General features: G+C 33.7%; 3 protein-coding genes across 3 annotated transcripts; all 3 read left to right on the top strand.

The window, feature by feature from the left end:
- The first annotated feature begins 1,497 nt into the window (after nucleotides 1-1,497).
- Nucleotides 1,498-2,614, top strand: LOC111391017. Its single transcript, XM_023016151.1, has 2 exons — nucleotides 1,498-1,621; nucleotides 1,758-2,614. Exons 1-2 carry the CDS (start codon nucleotides 1,498-1,500, stop codon nucleotides 2,612-2,614), a joined length of 981 nt encoding a protein of 326 aa, XP_022871919.1.
- Nucleotides 2,614-3,060, top strand: LOC111391016. The gene has a single exon (XM_023016150.1). The coding sequence runs from the start codon at nucleotides 2,614-2,616 to the stop codon at nucleotides 3,058-3,060; it is 447 nt and encodes a 148-aa protein (XP_022871918.1).
- A 12,097-nt stretch (nucleotides 3,061-15,157) lies between these two features.
- LOC111391000 lies at nucleotides 15,158-19,258 on the top strand. Its single transcript, XM_023016134.1, has 9 exons — nucleotides 15,158-16,027; nucleotides 16,245-16,425; nucleotides 16,688-16,765; nucleotides 17,173-17,536; nucleotides 17,640-17,752; nucleotides 18,011-18,175; nucleotides 18,310-18,449; nucleotides 18,703-18,795; nucleotides 18,912-19,258. Exons 1-9 carry the CDS (start codon nucleotides 15,909-15,911, stop codon nucleotides 19,069-19,071), a joined length of 1,413 nt encoding a protein of 470 aa, XP_022871902.1. The 5' UTR covers nucleotides 15,158-15,908; the 3' UTR covers nucleotides 19,072-19,258.
- The last annotated feature ends 430 nt before the right edge of the window (nucleotides 19,259-19,688 follow it).

Genomic DNA, 19,688 nt, shown 5'->3' with positions numbered 1-19,688 from the left:
CCTCCAATTCCATGTTGACGGATTTAGCTTAGCAATTTCAGAAGTTCTTAGCCACATAACCACATGTTATGTCAGCCTCCACTCATATAGGTTTGTCATCTTAGAGTCACCCATGAATTTTTTTTCCTTGTGTATCTTTGACTGAGCTTCCAAATGCATGTCGTCTAACTCAAAATTCTTTAATGACTTGCATCTTTCTAACTTGACTATGTCTGCTATGACTGCTGATGGCACACCATTACCTTTAACAGGTGTTGCTTCTATTAATACATATAATTTATCACTTTTCAGATGTTTATTATATTCCAACTCTTACTTTGAATCTTATTTCTATTAGTCAATTGTGTGATTCTAGATACTTAGTTTAGTTTTCTTCTATTGTTTGAATCTTATTTCTATTAGTCAATTGTGTGATTCTAGATACTTAGTTTAGTTTTCTTCTATTGCTTGTCATGTGTAGGATCTTCATTCTCAGATGCTAATTGGGATTGGTCATAGATAATGAGGATTATATATTCTGGACAATCTAAGACCACCACACATTGCAACCTCTAGTGCTGATTTGTCATTTTTCTCTATAAATTCATCATCTTCTAGTTTTTATTTGTGGCATTTTCGCCTTGGATATGTTTCTGCTAGTGGTTTGAAATTTTTAGTTTCTAAAAGATAATTGGAATATATACAAACTCATGACAAATCTGATTATAGTGATTGCAAATTAGCTAAATTTCTGCTTTACCTTTTTCTCAGAGTGTTTTTCATTCTATTGCACCATTTGATCTTATCACTCTGATGTGAGGAGACCTACTCCAATTGCTACAAAAGGAAAGTCTTGATATTATGTGACATTTATTGATGATTATAATCGTTATTATTAAATGATGATCTAACTTTCTTTCTATTTATTGATTTTTTTAGAGCACTTATTAAAACTCAACATTAAGAGTACACTTACATTGATTACTCTGAATTTCTTGCTCTTGATGACACAATTCATCAAACCCCGTGTAGTAATACCCTACAACAAAACAGTGTTGCTAAACGAAATTATTGGCACATTATAGAAACTGTTCGTTCTCTTCTTTTGTCAGCCAAAGTTTCTAGTAAATTTTGGAGAGAAGCAGCTTTTACTGCCATTTCTTTAATCCATCTTCCCACAATTTAAGTTTATCACAATTTAAAACATTGTACGAGAATCCTCTAGATCACTCCTCATTGAGAGTTTTTGGTTGTACTTCGAAAGTAGTAAGTTGACATCTCGCTTTGTTATCTGTGTTATCTTGAGTTATAGGTAAAGAATAAAGGGTTATCACTATTTTGATCACATTAATAATAAATTATATGTTTCTTGTCATCTCATATTTCTTAAGCACATTCCTTCTTCTCTATTTTGGATAATACTCATGACATGACTAAAACTGGCCTCATTAGTATTGATTCATTCTCAGATGATATTAACAGTTTCTCTTTCCGTACCCCATGTATTATTGGTTATTCATGTCCTGCAAGTACACATGCGCCGATTCATATACCCCTCATCCTTCTATGATTTTCCAAGCACCTCCTGAGATTGTTGATCCAACTCCAGCTTCCTCTGTTCCTCTATATCCTCAATGTATTCGTAAGTCTACCCATTACCTAATTTTGCTTATTCTTCATATTCTAAGTCCATTTGTTGCTTTCTAACCTCCATTCACAAGTTATCTGAACCCTCTTCCTATAAAGAAACTATTCTAGATCATCTTTGGATGAGATAGCTACTAATAGCTATCAATGGCCGAGTGAGCGTTCAAGTGTAAAGAAAGTTGCTGGCCTTTATGAAGTAGATCCTATTACCACCCTTGCACCTGAAATGTCATCTCTCACTAATCAAATAGCTGCGTTGACTTCACATGGATCACAAAAGAAATCAGAATCTATTATGGCTACATCCACTACATACCAGAAAGTTGAAATGGAGAATGAACAACTCCAGTATGTGAACGATCAAAATTTCAATCAGAGAGGAAACTACTCAGGAAACAACTACTATCAGGGGTTCAATAATCAAGAGTTTGGAAGAAAGCCATCACTGGACGATATTTTAGGAACCTTCATTTCGAAGACTAGATCGAGTTTCAACAAAGATGAGGTAAGACTTGACAACATTGAGACACATATGACCAACTTGGGGGCTACAGTTAAGAATTTGGAGGTACAGATTGGTCAGATGGCAGCTGCAATACAGTCTCAACAAAAAGGACAATTTCCCAGTGACACAGAGGTTAACCCACGGGAACATTGCAATATTGTCACCCTAAGGAGTGGTAAAGCAGTTGAGGAACGCAAGCTTAGAGAGGTTGGGGTACCTACATCGGATCCCATTCTTGCAAGGGAAAAGCAGACTGAAGAGCAGAAAACTGAGGCAGAGGCAACAAAGAAGATTTATAAGCCTTACTCAATTTCATTTCCGGACAACCCACATATCTTGAAGCCCCCACTACCATTCTCGCAGAGGTATTTAAAGAAGGAGTTTGATGAAAAATTCGCAAAGTTTTTGGAGGTCTTCAAGAAAATCCACATCAACATTCCCTTTGCAGAAGCCTTAGCCCAAATGCCTAACTATGTCAAGTGATGTCAAAGAAGAGAAAGTTGGAGGAATTTGAGACTGTTAAGCTGACAGAGGAGTGTAGTGCCATAATTCAGAAGAAGCTCCCTCACAAATTGAAAGAACCAAGCAGCTTCAACATCCCGTATAATATTGGTGGTATTACATTTGATAGGGCACTATGTGACCTTGGAGCTAGCATAAACTTGATGCCCATATCAGTGTTCAAAAAGCTAGGTCTTGGAAAAGTGAATCCCACAACCCTTACCTTGCAACTGGCGGACAGATCGATCACATATCCCAGAGGCATTATTGAATATGTGTTGGTGAAGGTTGATAAGTTCATCTTTTCGGTGAACTTTGTGGTATTGGATATGGAGGAGGATGAAAAAGTACCGTTGATTCTTGGCCGACCTTTCCTGGCTACTGGGAGAGCATTGATTGATGTGCAAGAAGGAAAGTTGACACTATGAGTTAATGAAGAGCAAGTAACTTTCAACATCCATCAAGAAAAGAAAGCCCCAGAAAAAGGAAAAGTTGACACTTACAAAATGATCCAATCAACTGAAGTAATTACAGGAAACGGAGAAAAAGGGGAATTATTTTATGATCCGTTGGTACAATACATGGAAATTAGTTACTCAACAAGAGATGCATCTACTGATGGTAATGACTCGAGAATGAAGAAAGCAATGGATTTCATCTTAGCTCAAAAAACTGACCCACTTGACAAAAAAAAAGCTGTTTAGATAGGCTTTTGAAACCTCCAAACATTGCTAAACCAAAAGAGGTCTTGAAGGCCATACCGGGGTCAAAATAGCCTAAGTTTGTTCACCATCTTACAATAAAGGAGAATACAAAGCCGAAGATAAAGTTTAGAAACAAGAGAAATATGCCACCTGAGGATCCACCGTAGGCGTTGCGGTTGAATCAAGCTAATGACTATAAAGAAGCGCTTCTTGGGAGGCAACCCAAGCGTTCTTACCTTTTTACTTATTTTATTTTATTTGTTTTGAATTATAGGAGAATTTATTTCATTTCAATTTTTTTTTTTCATTTAGGAATTCATCAACCCTACCTTGTCTCCCATAGGTCTTTAAGCGGTCAAGTTGGTTATTAGATGTTCGAGTTAAGCTAAACCAAAAGAGGTCTTGAAGGCCATACCGGGGTCAAAATATCCTAAGTTTGTTCGCCATCTTACAATAAAGGAGAATACAAAGCCGAAGATAAAGTTTAGAAACAAGAGAAATATGCCACCTGAGGATCCACCGTAGGCGTTGCAGTTGAGTCAAGCTAGTGACTATAAAGAAACACTTCTTGGGAGGCAACCCAAGTGTTCTTACCTTTTACTTATTTTATTTTATTTTATTTGTTTTGAATTATAGAGAATTTATTTCATTTCAATTTTTTTTTTCATTTAGGAATTCATCAGCCTTACCTCGTCTCCCTTATGTCTTTGAGCGGTCAAGTTGGTTATTAGATGTTCGAGTTAAGTAACACTTGTTCCATGAATTTAATAACTACATTTTGAATTTTCAGAAACTTGACGCCGTCGAACAATCAAACCAATTGATGAAGAGTAACTGGATAAATATCAAGTTTGGGGGAGAAAACTAAAAGAAGTATCAATCAAGTCCAGCATCATAGCACCAGTCCATCATTGGTAATTCAGACAATTCAGGGAAGTTTTCCTCCTTTTCTTTTAATTTAACATTGGGGACAATGTCTAGTTTAAGTTTGGGGGTGTGTCATAAATTTTCTAATTGCCTACATTTTTTTATTTTGTGTATTTTGTGTGATTTGCGTACAATTTTTTTAATTTTCTTATTAGGGTGCACTGTTAAAAAAAATCATTTTGCATTTTGCATGCTTGTGTGAGTTAGATAGCCTTGTCGACGATGATGTATACTATTGAGAACATGTATTGGTTTATGGATTATGGATAAGTTATATGTGTGAGTTAGATTTTTGCTTATTCGTGTGAAACAGAAATTATTTTTGCACATGAGTTGATTGTAGCGTTGTACATGAGTGAGTTGATTCACGTTTAGATGCTATATTAGAGAACTTAGATGCTAAACTCAAACAACCATAAAACATTATTATACCCTAACCAAATATAGGATGTTTGGATGATTGCACTGTTGTTGGGAAATTTGGAGATAAATGTGGATTACATGTTTGATAATTTTTGTGTGGACTGTCTGAGACCAATAGGATGAAAATTGGGTGAAAATCTTAAGTTAGAGGTCGATTTTCGAGAATATGTGTTTAATAAGGGGCATTACACTAATCACTGCAAAAAAAAAAAAAAAAAAAAAAAAATGAAGACAATCATAATAATCTCATTAAAAAAAAAAAAAAAAAAAAGATCCCAATGAGGACAATCATAATAATCTCATTGTGAATCGTCTCTTCGTAACATTTATGACTCGAGTGATTACGCTTGCAAGGGTTTAAAACATGATGCCCTATAGTCATCTGATTTAGGAGTCATCAGCCTAAAACTCGCTACAGGGGTCATTTAGAAAGCTTAATGGAGAGACGTTCGCACAAAGGATGATTAAAGACTAAATTTATATCGAAAAAAATGAACATCACATGCATTGATTAAGCCCTAAACACTTGTTTGAGAGGATTAGGCTTTTGACAAGAGGTTAAGAACTCGATTGATTCAGGGAGGTTGAAGCAGTCAAAAATAAGGAGAATCCTCATTTGTTGATAAGTTGAACTACAATTAGTAAAATCTAACCAAATTTGAGCGGTGTAAGAAACTAGTATTGAAAATCCACCTTATATTACACTATTGGGAAGAGAAAAGAAAACAAGTTTGGGAGTGTGTAAATCCCATGAGTGAAATAAGGAAATATTTGACTTTTAAAGTTGGGAATTGAATCAACTTATTATTGTATAGCATTGCACTTAACTCTTCACACACACACACCCGTTTTGCATTGAATATGTAAGAATTTAGCTTGTGCATTATAACTTTGAAATGATTCATGACATCAATGCTATGTTTTTAATTCTGGGCTATAAAAGCAAGATATCTAGCAAAAAAAATTGATCTTACGTGATTCTATAGGTTTTAATTGAGTTTGTGTGTTTGTTTGTTATTCTCTTTAGTTTGTGTTTGCTCGAGGACAAGCAAACTATTAAGTTTGGGGTATTTGATGAGTGCTCCACACTCATGATATTTATGTAACCTAATTTGTTATTTTGCTAATATTGAGAGTGTTTTAGAGCTTTTTAATGTGTGTTTTGATGTTGTCATATATGTTGATGAAATTGAAAGAAATAAGCAAAAGTTGGCGAAATTGGAGAAAATGGCCAAATTGTAAGAGATCCAAAGTTCGAGGACTAAAGTGCAAATATGTTGAACCTTGCAATGAAGATCCGATCCGAGAGTACTAGGAGTCAATTGGATGAAAAAAGATGTCAAAGGGATCAAATTTAGTCAAAATATGATCTCAAATCAATTTCCAACCGACAAGTTATGCTCCGAAGTTTCAGCCTCACATTGAGACCCATTTTTGACATAGAAAATGATCGAGTTGATGAATGATGCCTGAAGCAAAGTTGTAACCTTTTGAGTTAGCTTTCCAATGCATGTTGAATCATTTCAATTGGACATCGGATGCAAAAGTTATGCTAAAAATACTGAAAAATGTACAGTCTGCCTTTTATGCCGAAGCGGGCACCGTAGCGCCCATCTTGGGCGCCGCAGCGCCCATATAACTGAAAATTAACAGAACAGGCGGTGCCACGGTGCCCATAGTTGGTGCCGAGGCGTCGGATATGCGGGGAAACGCGTTTTTATGTTTTTGGACTCTTTTCTAAGCCCAATTCAACCCTATTTTCCAAGACCCCCAACATACTATAAATATCATTCAAAAACCCTATTTTCAAGAATGATGGAAGGGGGGCAAGATTGAAGGATTCAACCACACAATTTGAAGGAGGCAAAAATTGAAGACACCAATATGAAGGAGGAACAACATCAAGGAAGAATATTGAAGATCTACCAAAAAGACTAGTTTTTTCTATCATTTTCCTTATATTGTTTATTATAACTTATTATATCATGAATTAAACAAATTATCTAGGGGTTTGATGTAGCCGAATCGAGATTATGGTTTGATGATTTTATAATTATTTCTTTGATTTTTCCACATATATTTAATTGTGTCATGATTTTAATGCTTTTAATTACTTGATCAATATTGAATAAATAGATGCTAGTCAATTCCGACACTCAAGAGAGGGGAATTTAGGCGTGATCATAAGATTGACACAACATAGATTTTATGGGTTTCGAGAGAAAGTGTAAAATCTGTGAAGCTTACTCCATAAAAGAATCGTGACTTTTATAAATTCTTGATCTTCAATTCGAAATTGAAATATTGGAATTGAAATTTAGGATTATTTTCTAGCCGGCACTCAAGAGATGGGAGAGGAGTATATTATGATTCTTGCTTTTAAATATGGAAAAATTAAATGGAATAATTGGCAATCGTTAAATCATAATTGAGAGTAAGGTGAAATCAATCACCAGGCCTTCTCATATTGATAATTTGCATTCATCAACTTTGTCACAACGAATCACATTACATTAGTTTAACACAATCATTCAATCATTCGTTCATCTGAATAAAGTAGGAATTACACAATTATAATACTTAGTAAAAAAAAAAATTAAATTACAATCTTTGTGGGTTCGACACTCTTACTTCAATACTATATTACAAAACTTGACACCGTACACTTGCGGTATAATTTCAAGTTGTGGAAAACGCATGGCAGTGATGATGTTGATGGAATTGCAGATTTGAAATAAGAATTAGTTTGTCGTTTTGAAACGAAGGACTTAGGTCCATTATCTTATTTTTTAAGGATCAAAATTGCTTCTTCTCCTAGAGGTTATCTTTTATGTCCAAGTATATTATGAATGTTATTAAGGATGCTCATCTTACTGATATCAAGTTTGATGATACCACTCTTAACTTCAACGTTCGATATTCACCCTCTGACGGTATACCCTTAACTGATCCCACTCTGTATCGCACCATAATTGAATGTCTGGTTTATCTTACCATCACACATCCTAATATTGCTTATATTGTTCACAGCGTTAGTTAGTTAGTTTCAACTCCTACTATAGTTCATTGGATAGTTGTTGTTCGTATTTTGCGCTATCTTCATAGTAGTTGCTTTCAGAGTCTTTTATTTACACCGACTTCCTCCTTAGTGCTCCGTGCCTACTCTAATGCTGATTGGGCAGTAACCCCATTGATAAGATTTTAGTAAATTTTAGTAAAAGTTGATAAAATGTAAATGAAAAATTATAGGCTCCATAGATATGTATTCAAAATAAATTATTGATTTTAACATTAATTTTAATTCAAATTTTAATCCACATCGAACATGTGCTAAATAACTAGAAATTGGGAATACAACATTATTTTTTTTTTTTATAGAGGCCTTAATGAGTAGGTTTAAAAGTTCATGAATCAAATCACGAAAAGAATTATAGTTAAGAGACTTGTTTGCGATTATTAAACTACAAACTTTCTATTTTCATGAACAGTCTCTCCCGAGCTACATTGATGTCCAAGAATAGTCAGTTAAGAAACATGTGTTGAATACGATTTTGGTATGAAAAGAAAGGAAACGAGGATAATTAGAAAATTTTGTTTTAACAGTAACGAAAATATAATAGCACAAGAACAATGACAACGTTGTATGTGATCACATTTTTTGAAAGAATTATAGTCGAATCTAACACTTGAACAAAGAAAAGTCAGATAGTTATTATTTAAATTTGAAACTTTGAATAAACACGAAAGACACGCTTCTTATTTATTCAATGGATAATTATGATTCGAATCACTAGAAAAATTAAATTTGAGAATAAATTGACGGGTCGCCTCAAAAAACATATAGACTTTTGTACATAGTTAGGGAAGAATCGAATAAACTTGATTTCTGGTCAAATTCCAAAGGGATCATAAATAATTTGGACTTTACTCTAAAAGATAAGATAAAACAATTATATGGGCATTGAAATGAACGCATCAATCATTTGTTTGTTTACAATTTTTAAATATAGATAAGTAAAATAAATTAAGTTTTAATTGATGAAGATAATCTTAAACACAGTTTAGGGCCCATTTGGCAACACTGTAAAACGTTAAAACTATTTTTAAAAATAATTGAATAATACTTGTTCCGTCTCATTTATATAGTCTTGTTTTATTTTTCATACGGATTAAAAAATTTTATTTAATGTTATTGAAAAAGCAATTTTTACCATTCCCAGTTTATCCTTATTTATATTTATACAATTTCAAGATTAAGTGAGGAAAAATAGTTATAACTAGATGAATAAAATAAGGGATATTAGTAAATAAACAAAGCAAAATATTCTAAATAAAGAAATAAGATTATATAATTATGGCAAGAAAATAAAGAAAGACGACCATATAAATGGGATAGAGGGAGTATTCTACAAATTTTGTTTGGTATTTTGAAATGCTCTTTTATAACAAATATAAAAAAAATTATGAATTCCATCAAATAGATTCTTAATCGTGTAAATTTGATTGATTAACTCATTTTACAATTTGAATAATTAAAATATTTAGCACTTGTTTGACAATTATTATTTAGGTAAAATGGAGTTTTGAATAGTGGTTTATTGAAGAATGTGTGGTTAAAAATAAAAATAAAAAAAAATTGAATTTACGTATAGAATATTTTATTATGTAAATATATGATTGAAAATAAATATATAGAAGAAAGAGTTTTGAAATAATGATCGTCAAACAGAGCTTAATTTAAACCTAATTGTGACATTTGATGCCACTAAAATATGAATTCGTCTATGATTAGTTTTGATTTTAAACCAATTCAAAATCAATAATTAATATCAAGGTACAATTACAACAAAAGTCCCAAACATTTTTAATACTAGCAGACTTTTTCATAACCTTTCATTTGTTGTAGCGATTACCCCAAACTTCTTCAAATGTTGCATGTAAGGCCCTTTTGGACGTTTTCGTTAAAAATTTCGTCAGTTCACCATAAAAAAAAAATAAAAAAAAAAATAAAACTTTGACCAACTTCTAATCAATTTTAAAAGGGCAAAATGATAACTTCCTATATATTGCATTAAACAATTAAAAAACTTAAATCAAAAAATGAAAAATGAAAAGAAAAAGGAATCTTTTTCTTCCCCATTCAATCATTTCAATTTTTTCTTCTATATAAATTCATTCCCAAAACCCAGCTTTTCCTCAGTTATTTAATTCTTATACTCAAAATAGTTCTTATATGAGCAACCCATTTTTCAATGGCAGAAAAATTTCAAAAATCTGAAGTCGTTTTTCAAAAAAATGTCAAATATAAAGACCGTGAGGAGTACAGCAATGTTCCAGTTGATTTAATGGATCTTCTTCCTTCTCATTCAATCATTTCAATTTTTTCCTCTATAAATTCCTTTCCAAATCCCTACTTCTACCCATTTATTTAATTCTTAAGGTCAATATAGTTCTTATATAAGCAACCCATTTTTCAATGACAGAAGAATTTCAAGAATCAGAAGATATTTTTCAAAAAAGTGTCGAATATAAAGACTGTGAAGAGTACAACAATGTTCCAATTGATTTGATTTCTCGAGATTTCCCATGAATAATGAAGGGCAAAAGGAAGAACTTGAAAAACAAGAACCTGGTGGGGTGGGGAAGAAGAAGATCCATTTTATTTTATTTTATTTTATTTTTGATTTAAATTTTTTAATTGTTTAATATAATATATAGAAAGTTCCCTTTTAAAATTGATTAGAAAGTGGTCGAAGTTTATTTTGATGGTCAACCGAGGGAATTTTTGACGAAAACCATCAAAAATGGTCTCAGATGCAATGTTTGAAAAGATTTGGAGTGATGACTGCAATAAATGAAAGATTAGAAAAAAATCTGCTAGTATCTAAAAGGTTGGGGGTTGCTGCTGCAATTATTCCTTAATATCAATCACGACGCTGCAACTTTTCAATTAAATTTCATCAACTTTAATTAAAATATATTTTGAGCCGTATTTTTCATCAAAATATACTCTTCAACAGTGATTTGACTTCATTTCAACAACATATTTTTCAATAAAATAATATTACACGCAAATTCATAATTTTTCTTTATTTTTTAATCACAAATTTTTTTTTAATACACTATTAAAAATATATTTTTTTGACAAAAATGAAAATCAAACAAAGTTTAATTCACACCGTGTATTGGTGAAATTGGATAGTGGGTACAAACATGACACAGGCCCACAGGCTAACGTCAGGTTCGGTGACCCCACATGATTACACCTTCAAAAAGTTGATCCAATCATTAACAGTTCTTTAAATATCACTACCCCTTTAAAATAGGATAAAAGTCGACCTCACCGTGCCTACTAAACATAAAGTCCCGTTTGATTATCTTCAAACAATTATTATTATTTTTTATTTTTTACACTCATTTTCAAATAAAATATTTTATACATAAATTAAATTTTTTTAACCACACATTTTTCAAAAGATTACTATTCAAACTATCATTTCTCTTTGTAATAGTAATCAAACATGAGCAAATTGTGAAAATATGTAATTATGACCCGTAAATTGTATTTTTGTGATAGTGACATTGTGCAATTTGTGACTATTATTTGATCAAGACAAAAGAATCTGTGTTATCGTTAACCAATTAATTAAATTATAGATCAAAAACTGTTACTAAGGGTGACAATGTGACAACCTGATCTTTGGAAAAATTTCTCAATTTTGCTATTTTTGAAAACGTATTTTGATACATTTGTAGTTAAGTAATTTTTCCATCAAAATTTTAGTTACCAATAAGCCCAATATTTTATATAAATCTAAAGACAAAAATCGAAAGAAGGCATATAATATCGTATAACGATTTAGGGGCTATTCTTTTTGGCGTTTTCTGGTCGTTTTCTGTTTTCGATATTTCAAAATGGTGAAAACGCGTTCTCTTTCTCATTTTTGAAAACGCGTTTTTGAAAACAAAAAAATAAAATAAAATTGTGAGTCGTTTTCTTCACAAAAAATGACAAATCTCAAAACACGGGAAATGGTTCAACCTCTCCTCAAATCACCACCTTCCGGAGTCACAAAACACGACCTTCCGGCTGCCAAAACCACTGGATCCAACCACCATTAGCCTCGCCTCGTTACCCTCTACAATTTCCAACCAACCACCAACCGCAAATCAACAGGAAGCAGCAGAAAATTCAGCTCAAAAAACAAATGTCGCAACCCCTTTTCTGACGGAATCTCCACCTCTGGCGACATACAAGGTCGCGCACCACCACCGGTTGATTGCCCACCACAAATCGATCCCAACCATGGCCCCAATTTACAACAAACAACAATTCAACAATCTGCATTAAACCCAGAAACAAACCCGTAGCGAAGCCTTTCCAACAAAATCCGAAAGTTGCTAATTTCGACGCTGTCCGATCGACCCATGGTCACGAACCACGTGTTGAACTACTCTTCACCTGGCGCACCTTGTCCAGCCATGGGTCAACCCCAATTTCACCCAAAACTTGACGAATTTTGCCAGCCATGGGTCAATTATTTTGTCCAATTTCGCCCATAACCTTATCGAACCATGGGTCAAAATTTTGTCCAAGTGTGGCTCCACCATTAGGGGGCGGTGAGGGGGTTTGAGCGATGTTGGGATTTGGTGGTCTATGTGGTAGGGGTGGTCGGTTTGTGAGGTAGAAGAAGAAAGTGTTGGACGGAGCAAAAATCTCATTGGCTGGAGAAGACAACGTATTTTCAATTTTCATGTTTTAAGAAATATTTTTTCAAAATGATAAAAAGAACATGTTTTCAAATATTTCAAAATAGACACTCACAAAAAAAAAAACCCAAAATAAAATTCAAAACTCAAAACTTAACACTTAAACACGAAAAGAACAACCACTTAACCTTTGTTTGACACCCTTTAAAATTTTAATACATTTTTTTCTTTCTTCTTTTCAACCACACATTTTTCAATAATATAATATTACACAATCAATCAAATTTTTATTTTTTTTAACTACACATTCTCCCAAAAATTGCTATTCCATAATACATGTCCATCTGTCTCACTTCACTCTACTTTAAAAGTTTCGAAACGTGTAAGATGATGGGCACAGATCATGCTTTGACTCGTGAGTTGCTCCTCATTTAGAGTTGGTTGTATTTTCAAAAATCATTAAGAAAAATCTGAAAATAAGTAATCTCACCCAAACTATGTGATGTAGGTGTGGAAGCGTAAATAAATTGGCGAACGTGCTATCAAAGTTTTATTGATTTCAAAGAAATATTACAACACGATCCTTCTAATTTCTATTGATTTCTAATGATTCTAGGAATCTAAGTATTTCACTCTTTGATTCGATCACCCCAAAAAAAAAAAAAAAAAGGAATTTGGGCTTATTGATTTTAAAAGACAAATACCGAGAATTTATTAAAATAATAATAATAATAATTGGAAAAAAAGTCGATAATTAATATTTCGTTTGAATTCTAAAAGATGACTTCCTGCTATTAAGGCTACAATTATTATTTATAACAACTAAAAAATCCAGTCAACGATTAATCTTAATAAATGACTAACTATAAGTAATGATTAATCCTAATTAACAATTAACATCTAAATAATAACAAAAATTTAAAGTTCTAATCAAAATTGAATTTCAAATCCATTCAATAAAGAAAATACCAAAAAAATAATAAAATTAATTCTTTTCACTATGCATCTGTTTGGCAAATTTAAAGTGGTTTATAAAGAAAAATAATAATGAATCCCATTGCATATGCAAATAAAAATCATTAATATTTATGAATACATGATTGAAATGAGACTATATCGAGTCAAATATGTAAATCAGACAACCTCAAAATCGAATTATATCGACTCAAAACTGTTATATTACACCTTTATTTCAGCCCCATTTTCTGTAAATCAGACAATCTTAAAATCGAACTATATCGACTCAAGACTGTGATTACATCTTTATTTGAGCCCCATCTTCCTTCCTCTTTTTTTTTTTTTCAAAGTGTCCGCCTTCGACGACTATTCCTTGGGTCTGTAATTCGGTCCCTCTTCACACATACCAGTTAAATCGCGGAATGTACCTCCAACTGACCAGAGTCTGAGCACCTCTCCAACTAGACTGCCAAAGTGCCTAGTGAGCCAACTCATGTTGCGCTTTGCCTTCCAGGATAAATCCTGCTTTCCAGTATGTGTCTTGCCTTCCAAGAGCCCCAAGAATCGAATTCACGACCTCTGATCTACCAGTTTTGAGAGAACCCGTCCTTTGCCAATGAAAAAGTGCCCCAAGGGCATCCTTCCTCTTGTTTCTTGGTGGGAGAGCTACTGTATGTTCCTAGCTTATCTCTTTCTTCTCATTATAAATCAAACAACCTTATCTCCGTGTCTCACGCGGATTTCATTTCTTACCAAGTCTTCCAAATACTATTTCTTTAACAGTAGTGTCTTTGTTATAGCGATAAAAAAAATCCTCATATCATTTTGGATTAAATCATTATCCTGTATCCTCTCAATTATTTAGCCTCCTTATTTAATTCCAATAAAAATGGAAGGAATTAAAATTCAATTTCAAGTCAACGTTTAAATTTTTGTCACATATTTAATTGGATACACAACTTTTTAAACATATATTTCATCTAAATTTACTAATAATTTAATTTTTATCTAAACAATATGGACTTAATAAATGTTGCCCGTTACAGTAATTCAGCATTATTATTTACATCTTTTAACAACCATAATTTTGAATCAAATTAATTCCTAAAAATAGTACGAATTTAGAGGAAATAATTAGATTTTATTACCGAGTTCACTCTATTAACTAATTTCCTCTCGCGGACGGTATATAGAGTATTAAATAGGCTGATTCAAGTTACTCGACTTGTTCACCGTTGAGCTTGGCTAAACCTATCACACGAGCCGACTTGAAATGCAACAGTTAGAGTGTGTTTGATTGATATGGAAAATATCACCTAAAAAAGAAAATATTTTCCATCTTTTGTGGAAAATAAAAACCACCTCTATCCAAGAAAAATATTTTCCTTAAAAACAAGGAAAATTAGGCATATTTTCAAAAGTTGGAAAATATTTTCCATGGAAAAAAAATAGAAATCAAACACTCTAAGTAGAAATTTGGACAGAAAACTGATATTTTCCATGAAAAATAAATGTAATCAAACACACCCTTACTGAATGTTGCAAAAATGCAACGGTGTAGGGCCCGAGCCAATATTGTGAGCCGACGAGGTCGTCTGGGAGCTGATTTTGCTTGGCTTGTGAGCCAATTCGTATGAATCAATGGGCGACTCACGAAATTTTTTCTGGCTATTTGGTGAACGCCACAATCCATTTCGAGCACTAACCGAGTCAGCTCGACTCATTTGTGGGGGTGAATTTAGCTAACGAATTGCTCACACCCCTACGGAACGCGCCTACATGTTTCCCTTATCCATGTTTTTGGCTTTTTCATGTAGTACAGGCCCCCTCCACTTTATCAGCAAAATTATATATACAGTCAGAGAGAGAGAGAGAACAAAAAGAGGAGACCTTTGATGGTACCGCCCTCGTCCTCCACTGTATCAGCCAAATATTTATATATACATTATACATACAGGGGGCTATATATGTGTGTGTGTATATAGGCTGAGAGAGAAAGAGAGGGAAGATTAAAGAGAAGAGTGGGTTTTGATTGATTATATTTTCAGATGGTGCAATTTGCAGCTGCCAATACTATGGATCTTGGGAATTTTAGTAGTCTTAGCTGTGTCAGCTTCCACTATAATTCTTATACTAATTTTAGTTGCAGATACTTCTTCTATTTATCATCAGCAATATTGTCTCTGTCTTCCTTGTCTTTTGGAAGTTCTAATTTAATGCCATTAATGGTTTTTATTAACCTCTTTATTATATCTCTCTCTAATTTAATTCCCAAGCCTTTCTCTGAACGAGGGAAGGCTTGATTTTTCAATTTTCTGGATCATAATTTTTTTTCTTTTTTTTTTTCCTGCTTTTCTTGCTGAATTCTCTGCTTTTAGGGGGGGTGTAGTAGCACAATCTGTTCCCTCTTGAGCCTAATTTCTGCTACCGTTTTGATATTTTCTTGAAAATTTTGTACTTGTAAACTCAATTTTCAAGAATACTCACTCTTAAAACACCCGTTTTGTTCTTTTCTCGAGAGCTTGGAAGATTTATTTTCTTTCTCATTCACGAAAATGTTGTGTCTTTCACTTCATGGGCTGAATTATCAGCAGAGGTTGATGGTTTCTGGTGGGGTGAATGCATCTTCAACAACTATGCCTAAAGCTATGGCTTCTTTGAGATCTTGTGGCAGGTATTTGATCTTCTTTAATTCAAAAATTGAATGGGTTTTGTCAGGTTTATTTTAAAATAGTATGCAACTGATTTATTATGAATATGAAGTTTGATGCACTATTTTTTTAATGTACTTGTTTATGTAAAGTTATAGTAAGTGGATTGGAGAAGCATTTGTCATATTACTACTAGTACTTGGCAATTCCCTACATCCCTTTATTCTTTACGATCATCAGGTATAAATTTGATGGTTTTGGTGGAATTTGGAGTGGTTTTGACAAAGGAAAGAGGAACATATTGATTGCCACAAAAACTGGGAATGCTGCACTCAAGAAGAGGAGATTAAGCAATTTACCTCTGTGTTCTTCTCCTCTGGCAGAATCACGAAATTCGTCCAGAGCTGACTTCTATAAGGAGGTTGGAGTTATATCTTATGAAGTACTGTACTCCTTTTGGCTTGATCTAGTTCTTCTGTTGATTTTGTAATATGTTTTAGCCATGCAGATTATCGATATGGGTTGTTACTTTATTTACTTAATCTAGCCACTTAGTAACACAGTTGATTTGAGAAATTACTGCTAAGCCACTTAGTAACACAGTTGATTTGAGAATTTACTGCTAAGTTGGGAAATCTGTGAAATTCTTTTAATCCGTCTTGTATACTATGACTGTCTATCAGGTTCTGGAAGCTGCTAGGGAAAGATTTACTCAGGAAATTTCTTTCCGGTCCAAGGACAAAGATATCTCACTTGCGAAGGTAATATTTATTCTCGGCTCTCTCTTCCTGTTTGAGCTAGTTAATGCACAATCCAAAGAAAATGTTTTTTCCCACGATCTGCTTTCCTTTTCAATCACCTTTAGAAAAGGTGTACACAAAGATCTTGGATTTCAATTTTGGATTAAATATTCTCTATTTCTGAATATCTGCTAACATTTGGTGACCAATTATGGTGATCAGTCTTTTCTTTTCTCGATTTTCCGCTACCACTTAGTGAACAGTTGTAAAATGAGTGGCAACAAAATATGTAACACTTGCTGAAATCTGTTTATTGAGTTTCTTCATTCTTATTTTAAATCTGTTTATTGAGTTTCTTCATTCTTATTTTAAAAATGCGAGTTTGTTGGTGTCTCTTTTTTTATGTGTTTTGGAGTCTTTTTCTATAGGCTTTACTTTTCGTTGCTGCTGAAGATGATGCTTTTTTGGCTTTAAATCGGGAGATGGACGCGCATTCACTCCGTAATGAAAGGAGAGATTTGTCATCACCATCTGATGCTGAAGAGTGGGATTATGTGGAGGCTATGCCTCTAGCTGGAAAGAATATAAGTGAGTGGCTGTCCGAGTTGGATGCCATTGCCAAGGAAGTCGAAGCTGAGCTGGTTTCAAGAGATATAGGATGTGATTTGCTAGAAGTTTTGGAGGCAGTGAACAAAGTTCTTTTTGAGTCGAGAGGTTTCAAAAGGTCATCCATATTGACAGATTCAAAGTGTTCGTACCTGCACTTTGTATTAAGCTCTCGATGTGCCAGCGGTATATCTTCATCAAGCTATTCTCTTATCATTTTACATAATATTTTGGTTAGAGTTTATTAACACGAGACCACCGCTGACTTTATGCTTTACCATATTGACAGCAATTTTGCTTAGCGTTATTTATATTGAGGTTTGTCGAAGACTTAATCTGACCATTGTGGGATCGCGAGTTGGGGAAGATTTTTTGATATGGCCTCCAACCGGGAACCCTGAGGTATATTGATTTTTCAAGCTCGTGATTTATGCCAGTCGTGGTCATTTGCATTGTAACTTGTATTGCTTATAATCTTATGGTTTATCTGGTAATGATTGTATGGTACTAGACTGCACTGAGAAAGTAAAATAAACGAAAATCGTTTTCCTTATATTATCTTAGTACTGTGTACCAAACATGCATTTATAGTTTCAATTTGTCTAGGTTCATGTATATACAGGCTTATTCTCATATGGGTACCTTTTTGCCGCAATGCAGGAGCTATTTAAAGTGACTTCTGGACACAGCTTGTTTGGTCTTGTCAATGGGAAGTGTGTGGACGATCCCCGATCCAAGGCCTCGGACATAAACAGTAATTCACTCTTAGGGCTTGACATTGCAACAAATCGAGACATTATCGGGATTGCTTTGGCCAATTTGATTGTAAGCTCTATCCTGCCAGTAATTTGATGGTGTATACCCCTTTTTTTTAAGGCATTTTTCACAAATTTGAGTTTTGCCCCCGAAAATTTTATGCTTCCGACCATGGAAAATGAAAGGATTAATATATATTTCAGAGGCTTTACTGGAAACGGGCTTCAAGAAAAAATTTCGGATTGATGCTGACTTCTCCCCTTAGGTCTGTTCATAAAGTGGACGAGAAATTTAACAAGAATGATGGTCCAAATGTCCCTTTGTTACGGCCTCAAGAGCTGAGGTAACTGTCTTGTATTCTCTTATGATTCAGCAACTACTTCTGCCTGTTTTCCCTATTGCAATGGTGTCTAATTGTCCCGTCTGTTTCATTTGAGATGCTTATATTGCAAGATTGTCATGTAGAATCAGGGAATTAAGAAATTTGACTCATCTGGAGGTTTCAGTTCTGGTGCATGCCACGGAATTATAACTATTCTTGGTGAAATACTGTGTAGTTTGTGCATTATAGTTTTGAATGTTATAATCCTTTCCAGACTCGCAATCATGGCTTCCCAGAGATTGTTGATCCTGCAACCGCACAACTGGTCTTTGAGACGAGATTATGGAATGATGTTATACTATAGTAGGTAAGATCAACGAATATCTATTTTTCCCATCATTAATGTTTTTCACCATTATTAGCTGAGCTATTCTAAATCTTCAATTATTCAATGTTACAATAATCAACTTTCGTAAATTACAGAGAATACGAGAAAGCAGTCCAAGAACTCAGCATCTGCATGGCCTTTGCCCCAGAAGAAGAGGCTGAAGTTCTAGAACCATTTGTCGAGAAATTACATCTGATGCGGCTTGAATCATCGTGGAAATCTTTGGGACAAAAAGGTCGGCTAGCAGTTCCTTGACTTGTGTGCTATCTGTAGAAAACCATACTTATCGACTTGCTTATATTATAGTCTGTATATAACACCTATTATACTGGATCTTAACCTATAAACTTGCTTCTGTAAATATTTTCATTGAACCATGTTTCATTTACATGGCTCAAGAATGAGATCAATACATATAGAAAACTAAAGCAGTAACAAAATATGAATTTGCCCTTCATCCTTAAGGCAAGATGTTCTTGGGAAGAGGGTGAAGCTCCTCTGAACGAAATCCAATTGGATCCCGACAGACCATATCTTCATCTATACGATCCCTAGAACTGGGATTGACATAACGTCTAACTATATTTACGAGTTCTACAAAGACGCACAGATCATTCACGTTTTTGTGGATTTCTATGGATACTTTGGACCTATTTGGGATAGCTTCTGCCTTCTTCTTCTTGTAGAGTGTGTTAGCTTTCTTTAAAATCTTTTCTAAAGAATTATTGAAACGGGCTCAAAAGTAATTTCTTAGTTTCAAAATGTCTTTTTGTCTTTTCAAAATCCATGGAAACTGACCCTTAGTTTCCTCTTTGATGTCTGTTTACTTACAAAGACTGTCATTTCCTCCAGATTGGTGTGTAAAATTTATT

The sequence above is a fragment of the Olea europaea genome, unplaced genomic scaffold (assembly GCF_002742605.1).
Source record: "Olea europaea var. sylvestris unplaced genomic scaffold, O_europaea_v1 scaffold74, whole genome shotgun sequence".
NCBI classification, from domain to species: domain Eukaryota; kingdom Viridiplantae; phylum Streptophyta; class Magnoliopsida; order Lamiales; family Oleaceae; genus Olea; species Olea europaea.
Note: the sequence above shows the minus strand (reverse complement) of the source record. Positions and strands in the feature narration are given on the sequence as shown.